This window comes from Microcaecilia unicolor, chromosome 2 (assembly GCF_901765095.1).
Source record: "Microcaecilia unicolor chromosome 2, aMicUni1.1, whole genome shotgun sequence".
In the NCBI taxonomy this organism is placed as follows: domain Eukaryota; kingdom Metazoa; phylum Chordata; class Amphibia; order Gymnophiona; family Siphonopidae; genus Microcaecilia; species Microcaecilia unicolor.
Window position 1 is genome coordinate 183,464,651 of NC_044032.1, and position 14,649 is coordinate 183,479,299.

A 14,649-nucleotide genomic window follows, 5' to 3' on the forward strand; every position below is an offset into this window, starting at 1 on the left:
AGGTGAAGCTGTACGGACCAGTTCAGTGTGCTCCAGTCCAGGGTGCTCCAGTCCAGTGTGTTCCGGTCCGGTGTGTTCCAGTCCAGTGTTCCAGTCCTGTGTCCTCCAGTCCGGGGGATTCCAGTCCAGTGTTCCAGTCCAGCATTCCAGTCCTGTGTCCACCAGTCCGGAGGATTCCAGTCCAGTGTTCCAGTCCTGTGTCCTCCAGTCCGGGGGATTCCAGTCCATGTGTTCCGGCTCGCTGGGCGGTGCCTGCAGTCCCTGCCGGTGCCAGTGTGCTTGCCCAGCGTTGGTTGGTGGGTTTTGCCTGCTGCTGTCGCTCCTCGTCAGCAGCCCAAGGGCTTACGTTTGCTCTAGAGCCCGGCCCCGCAGGCTCTGAACCTGAAAACCTGACACTACTTTTTCTCTGTCTCCATCCGCTGGTGGATGAACATAACCCTTGGTCTGGATTGGTCTGGGAAGACTCATGGAAAGAAAATTATCAGGTAAAGAGATAATTTTTCTGTCTTCATTTGGCCAAGCACTTGACTAACATTACTGGGGGGGGGGGGGGGCAGGGGGTTCTGGAGCTATTTTTCTCTTTGACACAGGTCCCATTAAAACTGTCCATTTCAGGGTGCCCTATAAGATCTTCTATACGTGATGAGAGTAACACTGTGTCCAAAGCAAACCACCAAAAGCACAAAGTGCAAAACCAAAAAGATCTCTCTTTATCTAAGGGTCATAAAATATTATTAAAAAGGAGGGAAAGACCTCAGATGTCCAGAGAAAGCAGAAACAAACAGCACTTCAAGGACACCATCTCCTGGATGTGTACCCAACTAAATTGGCTAACGAACCAATAACTGCCAATAATTGGGTGCTAATTTTCAATGGCATCAATTTGAATTTATGTGCACATCTTGCTACGTGCTATTCTATAACAAAGTGCACCCAAATCCCATAGTGCACAACCCACAAAGAGGCATGGGAGACGCATAGGCAGGTCAGGGGCATTCCTAAAATTTGCGCGCAGTGTTCTAGAATACTGGGGATGTGTGCACAAATTGGGCATCAGGAATTACACCTGGTTCTAGCAGGTGTAAGTCCTGCTGCCCAATTTTGGGCACTGAAATCAGCACTCAATACTCTTCTAGAATGGGCCAGTGGCATAGCTATGTGGGGCCATGGGGGCCTGGGCCCCCTTAGATTTATCCCTGGACCCCTGGCAATGACCTTCTTGACCCTCCCTCCCCCGCCACCGCTGTCGGCTACCTTTGCTGGCGGGGGATCTCAACCCCCACCAGCCGACTCACAGAAACAGAACGAAGCCTTGCGCCGGAAGAAGAGGACCTCAGCTGGCAGGGGTCGGCTGCGGGGGTTGGGGTCTTCCGCCAGCAAAGGTAAGCGAAGGCGGGGGAGGGTTGGCAGCAGGAGAAGGGGTCGAGACTCTCGGCAGGGTCAGTGGTGGGAGGGGGGTTGAGACTCTTGGCAGGGTGAGCAGCGGGGGGTCAAAGTTGGTGGTGGTGGCGGCAGCAGCGGGGGGGTCGGCAGCACGGGGGGGGGGCTAAAATGTGCCTCCTCACCTCGGGCTCTGGACCCCCCCTCCTGCCAAAGTCTGGCTACGCCCCTGAAATGGGCGCTCATCTTTGAGCACATTGAGCGCAGATTTTGTGGCACTAATTTCTGAGCGCCATTTACCGAATCTAGCCCCATATTCTCTTTCATCAGTCAAAAACCTCCCAAATCCTATTCTTTATTTCAATACTTCTATAGCTTTTGAAAAGAATTTCTCAATATTAAAAATCTTGAGCTAACCTTAGTGTTGATTGGCTTCAAATTTTGAAAAAAAAAAAGGATTTAAGTAGGTAACTTTGAAATCAACTGTATGATTCATTTTTTATTTAAACAAATAAGGAATAATAAACCCTTTGAATATTGATCTCTAAGGGCTCCTTTTATTAAGGTGTGTTAATGGATTTAGCGTGCACTAAATGCTAAGAATTCTATAGGAATAAAATGGGCTTCTTAACATTTAGTGTGTACTAATAGTTAGCATGCTGTAAATCCATTAGCACACCTTAGTAAAAGGGGCCCTAAGTCCAGTGATAGTCAATGGTGATATCTGTATAAGTTCGACTGCTGAATATCCTTGCTACTTTTTTGCAGTCTAGTCATTTGTATAATTAAGGTTAGCCATATAACCTTGGAGCATCCTAGCTCCTCCTCCTGACATACAGATACATTTTGATTTATATGTCAAAAAATATATCCATTGCACATCTTGGAAAATTCAAATAAAGACAGTTATGCAGCCAGTATATGATGTTGCCATATAAAAGAGGGGTCTGGAGTTTCCCTGGGACATCTGTCTTTCCTCTTCTGCATGGCCACATGGTAAGTGACATCTTACCGCATGACCGTTTCTTTTTTTCAGCCTTTTTACCTGCTGCGGTAAAAAGGGTCTCTGTGTGCGGCAAAACCGGCCCCCACCACTCGTGCAGGGCCCTTTTTACCGCAGCTTGGTAAAAGGACCCCTACGTCAGCTAATCAGACTTGCTCCTCAAAACATTTTCCTACATTGATTCTACATTGGACTTTTACTATTTTTCTTTATAAGGCAGGGATAGCCTAATGATTAGAGCAATGGGCTGAGAACCAGGGAAACCCAGTTCAAATCTCACTGCCATTCCTTGTGGTCATGGGCAAGTCATGTACCCCTCTATTACCTCAGGCACAAACATAGGGCCCTGTTTACTAAAGTACGCTAGCATTTTTAGCACATGCTAAAAATTAGCATACTCTAACCAGTGGTATAGTTACGTGGGACCACGGGGGGGCTGGGCCCCCATAGATTTGGCCCTGGACCCCCTGCTGATGACCCACTCGACCCCCCCCCCTCTCCGCCAACCCGCCGTCGCCTACCTTTGCTGGCGAAGGACCCCAACCCCCGCCAGCTGAGGTTCTCTTCTTCCAGTGCAAGGCTTCGTTCAGTTTCTGAGTCTGACGTCTTGCACGTCCTGCACTGAACAAAGCCTTGCGCCGGAAGAAGAGGACCTCGGCTGGCGGGGGTTGGTGTCCCCCACCAGCAGAGGTAGGCGACAGCAGCAGCGGGGGAGGGTTGGCGGCGGGGAGGTCGAGAGGGTCGTCGGCGGGGGGGGGGGGTCAAAATTGTTGTTGTTGGTGGTGGTGGTGGTGGTGGCGGCGGCGGCGGGGGGGTTGGCAATGGCGGAGGGGGGGTCGGCGATGCCAGGGGGGGCTAAAATGTGCCCCCTCACCTCGGGCTCTGGACCCTCCTCCCACCGAAGTCTGGCTATGCCCCTGACGCTAACCATATAGATACCCATAGGAATATCTAACCATATAGATACCCATAGGAGTGGAGGAGTGGCCTAGCGGTTAGGGTGATCGACTTTGGTCCTGAAGAACTGAGTTCGAATTCCCACTTTAGGCACAGGCAGCTCCTTGTGACTCTGGGCAAGTCACTTAGCCCTCCATTGCCCCAGGTACAAATAAGTACCTGTATACAATATGTAAGCTGCATTGAGCCTGCCATGAGTGGGAAAGCGCGGGGTACAAATGTAACAAAAAAAGAAATTATGGGCATCTACCCTGTTAGTGCACACTAATAATGCTAATGTGCCTCTAGCATAGCTTAGTAAACAGGGTCCATAGATTGTAAGCCCACTGGGGTAAGGTAAATACCTCCTGGACCTGACTGTAGCTCACCTTCAGCCAAAACTGGAAAAGGCATAAGCCAAAATCCATTCCCATCATGGTGTAATCTATTTTCTACTTTTCGTGAGATTCCAGTTCAGTTTCTGAGCATTGAACAACTCATTAAGCCAGCAGACAGACAGAGTTACTAATGTGTACTACCACATTAGGGCACACTAACACCATTAAAATAAGTTATTTTATTGATTCAATGCATATGAATTGCATTAGTGTGTCCTAACATGGTAGCACACTAGGAGCGTTGCAAATCTGTGTAACACGCCTCCAAGTACTCCCATCATGTTCCCGCCTTGCCCACTTTTATGATGGCAGCAAGGGAAGCCAATGGATAGGGCGCAATTATGGCTCCCTAGCTTCCCTTGCCCCCCTGTGCAGCCTCACCAGTCACATGTAGCTAACTACGGCCCTGTAGCACACATTAGTTACTCTAGCTGTTGGTCCATTCTTCTTCTTTTTTTTATATTTTGTGTGCATAAGGGCAGTTCATTCTTTTGTCTCTTGTATTGTCTATTTTAGGAACAGTCAGACCTTTTCAATTGACTCCTTTTTCTTTTAGGTTTGTTTGCCATGAGCTCTTACTACCAGTTCCCTTAGTGACCTCTTTACTAAAGTGTACTATGTAGTTAAGGCTGGAATTAGCGTGTGCTAACAGTTAGCGTGCAGTAATTCCCACATTAACCCACAGATTCTATGTAGTGTGATTTAAGTTGCACATGCAAATCTGGTTGTATTCTGTATTTACACGCACAACTTAATTAGCTAACAAGCTAATCAGTGCTGATAATTGCCAATTAACAAGCAATTATTGACACTAAGTGGCATTAATTAGAATTTACACACACAACTAAGCGTATTCTGTAAATTGATGTGCATAAATTCTAAGACGAATAACTGAAAAGTGGGTGTGGCCATGGGCGTGGAATGGGCAAGTCATGGGCATTTCTAAAATTTATGAAACATAGAAACATGACAGCAGATAAAGACCAAATGGCCCATCCAGTCTGCCCATGCCCCATAACCACTAACTCTTCCTTTTTCCGAAGGGATCCTACATGCTTGTCCCACACTTTCTTAAAGTCCTCGTCTCCACAACCTCTACTGGGAGGCCATTCTACACTTCCACAAGCCTTTCCATGAATGAATACTTTCTTAGATTCCTCCTAAGCCTATTTCCTCTTAACTTCATCATATGCCCCCTCATTCCACGGTTTTCCTTCATTTTAAAAAGGCTCACTTCCTGTACATTAATGCCCCTGAGATATTTGAACATCTCTATCATATCTCCTCTCTCCCTCCTCTCTTTCAGCCTATACATGTTGAGGTTCCTGACCCTGTCCCTATGTTTTATGTCCAAGACTGCTTACCAATTTTGTAGCCACCCTCTGGACCGACTCCATCCTGTTTATATCTTTCTGTAGGTGCGGTCTCCAAAATTGCATATAGTACTCTGAATGGGGCCTCACCAGAGACTTATACAAGGACACAATCACCTCTTTGTTCCTGCTGGTCATCCCTCTCCTTATCTACCCAAGCATCCTTCTGGATATGACCGTCACTTTTTCCACCTGTTTGGAAATTTTAAGGTCATCAGACACAATCACCCCCAAGTCCCACTCTTCCTTTGTACACAGAAGCACTTCACCCTCTATATTGTACCGTTCCCTCGGATTCTTCTGACCGAAGTGCATGACCCTGCATTTTTTAGCATTAAATCTCAGTTTCCAAATATTGGACCATTCCTCAAGTTTTGCTAGGTCCTTCCTCTTGTCATCCACCCCTTCCGGGGTGTCTACCATGTTGCAGAGTTATTTTATGAGCATCATTATAGAATATATGAGTGTTATTATAGAATACACCCAGTATGCACCTAATTTAGGCATTGGCATTTATACCGAGTTTTACTCGGCGTAACTGTCCATGATTAACGTGAGTAACATAGTAAATGACAGCAGATAAAGACTTGTATGGTCCATCCAGTCTGCCCAACAAGATAAACTCATTTTACATAATATGTGATACTTTATATGTAACCTGAGTTTGATTTGTCCTTGCCTTTCTCAGGGCACAGACCGTAGAAGTCTGCCCAGTACTGTTCTTGTACTACGTTCTGAAGCTAACATCGAAGCCCCTTAAAATTTACACTCCAGCCCATCCCTATCTATTCAGTCACGATCAGGGCATAGACCATAGAAGTCTGCCCAGCTCCCGTTTTGTTTCCAATTACCGGCGTCGCCACCCAATCTCCGCTAAGATTCCATGGAACCATTCCTTCTAAACAGGATTCCTTTGTGTTTATCCCACGCATGTTTGAATTCCATTACTGTTTTCATCTCCACCACCTCCCATGGGAGGGCATTCCACATATCCACCACCCTCCCCGTGAAAAAATACTTCCTGCCATTAGTCCTGAGTCTGCCCCCCTTCAACCTCAATTCATGTCCTCTAGTTCTACCGCCTTCCCGTCTCCGGAAAAGGTTCATGTGCGGATTAATACCTTTCAAATATTTGAACCTCTGTATCATATCACCCCTGTTTCTCCTTTCCTCCAAGGTATACATTAAATTTAGTTGCGTGGACGGGCGCTAGGCATATTCAGTAAACTGCGATGAAACTTAGGCATATTCTGTAAAATATGCCTAAATTTAGACATACTTTATAGAATACTTCTGGGCATATATTTTTGAGTGCCAATTTTTTAGGCATGATATATAGAATTTAGCCCTAACTGCCTAATGCACAATGTAGTGGGAAGTGGAGAATGGCCATTGCCTTGGAGTTGACGTGCTCTTTATTTTGCTATAGTCACTTGTCGTGAAGGTCATGTTATTTATTTTGCTATGCTTCTTCCTTCTCTTCTTTGAATCAAGAAGTGTATGGGTTGATAATTACTGCTACCCAGGTTGTATTCTCTATTTAACTTCTCAATCATTTCTTCCCATCAGTGAGGATAAAGCGTAGAAGAGCTTTCTCTAGTAGAGATCTTTCAATTCTTTATACCAAAGTTTTTTATAGACTCAGTATAAAAATATGTTATGCACTCTGCATCTTGCGACATTATTTTTCCTGCAGAAGACTGAGTAGTTGAAGCATCCTAATTAGGGGCGGGCAACAGTTATAAATTTTAATCGCATGATTAATTGCACTTAATCACGACTTGCATTTTGGGCGTTTCTTCCTGGGCTAACAGGACCATTTTGGTAAATGGTGTTTCCTGCCCTTGCCAGGCTCTACCACCTTTGCCTTTGAACCATAGGAAAGCAAAACAGCAAGCAGCCTGAAATACTGAACTACAAATGTGTTCCTAGAGACTAGACTGTAATATATTGCAACAGAAATCACACTCTGGATGATATTCAGCGCTATTAACCAGCTAGGAATGTCTCCTGGCCAGTTAAATAGCGCTTAATCGACTAAGTGCTAATATTCAGTGTGAGATAGCTGGTTATCTCCACTGAATATAGGCACGCAGCACATAGCAGTTAACTGGCTATATCGTGTGATACAACTGACTAACCATGAATATTTAGAGCTTTGCTGGCTAAGTTTGCAGGCAAATTGGACCACCTAAATAGCAATCTTATCTTTGGCTGCTATAACCGGCCAGCTCTGAATATTAACTTGGACAGTTAAGTTTAAGCCAGCTAAATTTAAAAAAAAATGGATATTCAATGCTGGTCTCTGGAAACTGCCTGGCATTGAAAATACAGGCTCAGCGCCGATCGCAGCACTTAGCTGACCTGCCTCCCGCGGTCTGAATATCCGTCGGATTGTGGTCATGGCATAAACAATGATTTTTTTTTTTTTTAATTAGCAAAAACTTAAAAGATGTATCATTTGTGCAGAGGAAAAGGATTCCTGCATTTTGGCTGATATGGTCTCTGTCTTGCTTTGTCTTGAACAGGTCAAGCATATTTTACAGAGCCTGCATCGATATCCCCAGAGGCACGGAGCTCTTGGTATGGTACAATGATAGCTACACTTCCTTCTTCGGAATTCCTTTGCAGTGCATCGCGCAAGATGAAAACTGTAAGGACATAATGTTGCTTTTGCCAGATTGCAGAGTTTATAGCTTGAAAATGTATTTTTCCTTGCTTATTAACTCCTCATCTCTTGTTGGAATTTCTCACATTAAAAAACATTAAGCTATGAATATTTTAATGGGCCTTCTTTAAACTTCTTTAAAAGATGAGGCAGGTTATCTAGTCCATCTTCTGCCATCAAGCAGAATCCTTTTTCGAAAACACAGGTGCAGAACTAAAGGAAAATGATATAATCAGGTTAATATTCAGCCTGTGGTGGTATGCGGGTTGCAAGCTGGTTCTAGCCGTGAACTGACCTAACCCCAGATATTCAACACAGGGGCATGTGTGGCTCCCAGCATTGAATACCTGGGTTTGTGTGCTGACCCGGAAGTTAACCAGGCATTGACTGATATTCAGACCAGTGTTTTGCCATCCTAACTTTATGTGGTTACTTTGCCTGTTAGTAGACTGAATATCGCTGCTAAGCAGCTAAGTTGATGTTCTGACCACACTCCACCCCAGCGCACCCCTAACCTAGTCGATAAGGGGCAGTGGCATAGCCAGACAGCCGATTTTGGGTGGGCCTGAGCCCAAAGTGGGTGGGCACAAAATTTTCTCCCTGCCCCTGACCCCTTCCTCTCCACATTCTCCACCCCTCTCCCGGCACCTCCCAACTCAAAATATACTTTAGCTCACAAGGATCTCCAAGCTCTGTCAGCTTAAGATGTCCTCCGAAGATGGCCAGAACTCTCTTTCACCAAGCTTGGCAGCAGCAGCAGCAACTCCTTGAGTCACCAATGCCAGCACCCCATGCATGCTTAGTTATCGGTGGCTCAAGGATGTTGCCGTCATCTGCCAAGCTTCGTACAAGGGAGTTTTAGCTGCCTTCAGAGAGGTCCTCAGCTTTGGGGCTTGGGGATTCCCACTAGCTACTGCAAGGGTCAGGACTGGTATTAGACATGCTAGGACCCATGGGGAAAATAAAGAAGCCCCCCCCAATTCCGTTTCCTCCCTGTCTCCTCTCCAATCTCCCCACCTGCCATTACAATCACACCAACAGACCCTCATCAAATACAGAACAAGGGATCATAAATTACAAATAAAAATATGTAGACAAAAATTGAACTGGGAACCTTGGCATGTACTGCACTAGTGGAGAAATAAAAATAGAAATGTATTTTCTTTTCTATTGAACACAATAAAATGACATCCATTATGCACGTTTCTCAGGCTAACATATTTCAGTTAATACATTCAAAATAAGAATGCCTTTTCTGCCTTATGTTGTCTGGTTATTTTATTTTTCTGTCATATTGGCTTCAGTTTCTCTTTTCCATTTTCCTGTTTTTCTGCTGATTCTCCTTCAAGTAGCTGCTGTCCATTTGTCTTTTCTTCTCTCTTGTTCCATTCCCTCAGTGCACTTGCCTCTGACATATCATTTTTTCCATTTTAGCCCTTTCCTCAATTTTCTTTCTCTTCTGCTCTTTATCCACTAAAGTTTCACCCTCTTTCTAACCCCTTTCTTTCCTTTAACTTTTGAGATACCTATCAGATTTCCATCTCCTTCTTTCACTTACTAGCTCTCCTATTCCCCATCTCACTCCTTCCCCAGCCTTCCATTCCTTTCCATCTTCAATCAACTCCCCATTATCAAATTTCTACCCCCTGTAATTACTATCCTCCTCTCGTTCATTTCCTTGCCACCCCTCTTGGCCTCTCCCACATGGTTCCACCATTTCTAGAGTCTCCCTCCTCCCTTCTAGCCTAGAATCATCTCCCTCTTTCTCCTCTCCCCACCCTACACTCCCTCCCAGCATCTTCCTGTCACTTCTCTCTTTCCTTTTGCCCCTTCCCCCATGGGCCAGCATTTCTCCCTCTGTCTTCCCTCCCACCAATAGTCCAGCATCTCTCTCTCACTCCTTCTGCCCCTGGATCCAACATCTCCCAACTTCTTCCTCCCTCTTGTGCAGCATCTCTCCTTCTATCTCCTCCACTCTTATGTCCAACATCATTCCCTCTCCTTATCCTCTTCCCTTTCTCCCATTGTCCACCATCTCTCTCTTTCTCTCTTGCATCCCAAGTCTAACATCTATCTGTGCCCTGCAGCATTTCTCCATCTCTCCTTCCCTTCCACCACCATGTCCAACATTTCTCCGTCATCCTTCTCTCCCCTCTGCAGCATCTCTCCCTCCATTTCAGATTTAACATTTCTTCCTCTCTTCTCCTTCAACACTCCTCTGCAGCATCTCTCCTTCACTCTCCTCTCCTCTCCTCCCCATCCTACTCTACACCCAACAATTATCCCTTTCTTTCCAAGTGGTGTACCAAGGATGGGGCAGTTCACCCCAAGTGCATGCTGCAAGGGGATGCAGGAAGCAGCCATGAGGCTGTCAGCTCCGCTGGTTCCATGCTCCCTCTAATGTTACTTCCTGTTGAGGGGCAGGGAACCCTAAGAGCCGACAGCTGTGTAACTTCTCCCTCCACCCCCAGGAGGTGATGTGCCTGGAGGGGAGTGGAAGTGGAAGTGATGTGCTGGGGGGGGGGGGGTGATGTGCCTGGGGGAGGTGATGCGCCAGGGCGGTGATGCGCTGGGGAGAGGGGGTTACAGTGGCGATCCACCCTGGGTGGCAGACGACATAGGAATGCCACTGCTCTCTCCCCCTCCCCTGTTCAGCATCTCTCCTTCTCTCCCTCCCCTCCACCCCCATGCCCAACAATGCTTCCTCTCTCCTATCACCCATCCCCTGTGCTGCTGCTGCTGCTGCTCCCGGCTGGCCTGGAAGCCTTTCCTCTGCCGTGTTCTTCCCAGGAAATTGCATCAGGGTTGGGGGGGACATGGCAGAGCGAAAGCTTTAAACAGGCACTGAGGGACATAAAAACACAGTGGCTGGAGCCTAGCTTGCTCTCTAATGCTGGCATCGGCAAGGGTACACCACTGCTGGGTAGGCCTGATCTCAGATGTACCTCATTTTAGTTAAAAAGCCCCTATATATATTTACTGTATCTGTTGGTATTTGATTTTTATAATTGTTAAGACTATGATCTATATTATATATTTCTCCTTTAGTTTTTCCACTTCCTATTTTGTAGCAGTATGGCTTCTCCTATTAATGGCCTGCACTGTCTCTGACAGATGTTTACCTAATCTGCTCATAAAACTTTTCCATGATGGAGTTTCAACCACATCACCAGCTAATACCAGTTAAATGAGTACCCTGAGACAACTTTTTCTTTTGTACTTAAAAATTCTCTACTACAATTTAATCCCACGATTTGATTTAATTTGAGCCCAGATTAAGCAGGTTGTCAGAAAGGCCCATGGATTGCTGGGATGCTTGGTGGAGGGGGGGGGGGGGGGGGGTGTTCTGCTGTAGCTGCTGCTTCTGTGACACATTCCCCAAAGTAAATCAAGCTCATTGTATATGTTACTGACTTGATTTTCCTTATTTGTATATCAAGAAGAGATCTGAACAATGAGAGCAGAGGCTTATAAGTAATCCTTTTCTGCGTGTTTGAAGTGGTTGGCTGTTTTAGAGTGTCCCTATTGTTCCCCCCCACCCTTTATTATCTTGATCGTAGTTCTTCCCCTGCTTCTACTGTATAATGTCCTCGTCTGTTGTCCTTTTTCCTTTAATTTCCCTGCTTTCTGTTTTAGATTGTAAACCGTCCTGACGGCTCCCATAGAGCGGTGTAATAAATGCTGAATAAACTTGGAAACTTGGTTTGGGCCTGAGTATCTTTTACTCCATGAGAGCAGAAGAGAAAAGTTTAGAAAGTGCATAGCATTGTGTTATTTAGGATGGACATTACTAAGCAACAGAAAATGTTGAATTTTACTGCAGCTTAGTTTATTGCGGGATCAGGTGCCAAATGGCACCTAGAGCCAGATTGAGTAGGAGCAGAGGGGAACCACCTCTACCCTGTCTAAGTATATCACTATGGATGCTCCCGAGTAAGCCCTGGGACTTCTTGGGGGGGGGGGGGGGGGGGAATCAGATTGGTAGGGAGAGGAATGAGGGCTTTGGGGACATTTGGACGGGGTCAGGTGGGTGGGAGAAGCAGTGGAGGGCATTTTGTTGTATTTTTGGCCATCAGGAGAGGAGTTGGGTGAGTGGGAGGAACATCAGGGGGCTCTTTGTTGTATTTTTGGCCATTGGGATGGGGGTTGAGTAGGAGGTAGGCATTTCAGGAGAAGGGGCTCTGTTATATTTTTGGCCATCAGGAGAGGAGTTGGGTGAATGGGTGGAATATCAGGAGGCCCTATGTTGTAATTTCAGCATTGGGAGAGGGGTCGGGTAGGTTGGAGGAGGCGCATCAGAGGGTGCTGATTTGGTGGGTATGTGTGTGTGAATCAAACAGGGGGTATGGGTGGATTGCAACTAAGGTATCAGGGAGATCGGGGGGGGGGGGGGGGCAGGATTGGCATGGTGATCCAGCGGATGCAACCCAGAAGTTGCCAGCACCCATATAGCAGTTCTAACTTTGCTTAGTTAGTTATTTTTGTGGTTCTACTTGCCCAGTTAGCTATGCAGGCATCTGCACTGAGTATTGCTGGTAATTGTATCTCTATGGCTCCTCCCCAAGTTCCCCCAGAATGCCCCCTTCACAAGATGGATTTGCTTTCTTCAGTCTTAGCTGATATTCAGCAGCACTACCTGGTTAAGTACTGATGAATATCAGCGGATGGCCACTTGAGAGCGATTTTATTGGGCAGGAGCCTCTCTTGCTGCTTTATTTATTTATTTATTTATTTATTAGGATTTATTTACTGCCTTTTTGAAGGAATTCACTCAAGGCGCTGTATAGTAAGAATAGATCAAACATGAGCAATAAGCAATTACAACAGTAAAATCTACTATAATAAAACTCACCCTCAACGTTCTGAAGACAACATTCTGAAGTCACTCAATCACTCCCTGAAGAGTTTGTGGATTCATGGTGATGAAGCCACTCCACTGACCCGTGCCCCGCCCACACGTCAAACGTCAGAACGTTGTCTTCAGAACAGTAAACTAAAGGAAGGGAATGGGGATCGCAACCAAGCAGGTGGAGGAGTCGCGTGTTTCCCTACTCCTCCCCCTGCCTAGGAAACGCAGCCTACCAACCTCCCAACCCACCCGCGGAAAAAATCTTGAGGGAAACCAACTCCAAACCCCCCCCCAAGCCACCCACCAAAGCTGCAGTTGAAAAGTAGCCCCGCCCACAGAATGCAGGAGGTGCAACACCCCCCCAACACCTCCCCCAACAAAACATCCCCCCCCCCCAAGCCACCCACCGTTGCGTTGCTTTGCCGTCAGGGGACCCGAAACCCCGCCAGCAGAAGTCCTGTGTTGTCTGCTGAGTCTCACTCCAGCGATCTTCGGCGTTGCTAGCCTGTGCAGGCAGGGCTTCTGTGCGTCTGACGTCCTGCATGTCCAGGACGTCAGATGCACAGAACCCCGCCCTGCACAGGCTAGCAAGCAACGCCGAAGATCGCTGGAGTCAGCCAAACTGCAAATGCTGCTAGAGGAGGAAATCCCCGCCGGCAAAGGGGGCGCTCATAGAAAGCTACCAAAACTTGAGCCGTGTCGCTGACTATTGTGAGAACAACTATGTGCAGGTAGGGAGGAAATGAGGGGTGGTAGGGAGTGCTGGTGGTTTAGAGAAGGCGGAGGTGCTAGGCCCGGTACAGCACGGGGTGGTGGTTGTGTAGGCAATCCTGCCTAGCCCCGTTGGCGTGGGCTGTAAGCCGGGGGCTGCTCGGAGAGGGTGTGTCTCTTATATCCTGACTCAGAGCGCCTATAGAGCTCCCTAAGGTCAGCTGAGTGCTATGTTTTTAATTAAGGGTTGGGGAACGTGCAGTGATCTGTCTGCGGCTATCATTTTTCTTCATTTTGCCTTGAATAGTTTTAGATTTCCGGATTGTTCCTCTTTTTTTGTGTGTGTGTCAAGGAGGAAGCTCTTGACATGAGTCCTTGGCAGCTCTGAAGGCTGTGATGTAATCCTTTTTCTTCCTGATCTTGGGTGCATTACAATTTTGGGGGGTAGATATTCTTTATTTATATATCTACTATAATAAAACTCACACTCTCTCGCACACACACACACTCTCACATTCGCACTTGCACACACTCTCATTCTCACACACACACTCTGACAGACACACTCACACCCAGACTCACTCTCTCTCTCTCACACACACACACTCACACTTTCACTCTCTCTCTCACACACAGACACTCTCACATACACTCTCCCAAACATACACACTCCGAGGAAAACCTTGCTAGTGCCCGTTTCATTTGTGTCAGAAACGGGCCTTTTTTACTAGTATTCAAATAACACTACAAAGTATGGCATAGTATACAACTTACAATTTCAACACAATACATAATAGAACGTTATATTTATATTATATTATAAATCACTTTGAATACTGGATGTTATTTTAAAACAGGTTGCTTACATTGGGAAGGCAAGTAGGTGCCCATGTTTATCTATTAAATTGCCCCTTCATAAGCTACAGAAATTGTGGTTAAAATGAAGCTGCAGACAGTTCATCAGGTTTTCTATTCAGGTATTGCGTTGTTTCTGTCTAATACTCTTATTCCTTACTGTCCTTTATGAACTCTCCACTCATCTGAGCATCATCTTTTGACTGTTCCTTCTCCTCATAAACTGAATCGCCTGTGGGACGGGGAAGGGGTTCTGCTGCCCACCCACCTTGGGTCCATGTTCACCAAAAATTGAGTGTCTGGCTACACCCCTGCCCTATTCTGTAACTACAGCTGAACCCCGATATAATGTGCCCTGTAATAACACAAATCTGCATATAATAATATCATCTCTTGATTCCCCTTTTTTTGACATTCAGCTCCTTTTGCAATTTTTGGTTCAATTCTGTTCATGTTCTATTGACCCCTGCAGTAAC

General features: G+C 46.2%; 1 protein-coding gene across 2 annotated transcripts in view; it reads left to right on the top strand.

Annotated features, from left to right (window-relative positions):
* PRDM6 (PR/SET domain 6) overlaps positions 1-14,649 on the top strand; it is a 258,332-nt gene that overhangs the window by 156,014 nt on the left and 87,669 nt on the right. For both annotated transcript variants that reach the window (XM_030193545.1, XM_030193544.1), the window contains exon 5: positions 7,619-7,743. In XM_030193545.1, the coding sequence (XP_030049405.1) occupies positions 7,619-7,743 (125 nt within the window). The remainder of the gene's footprint in view (positions 1-7,618; positions 7,744-14,649) is intronic.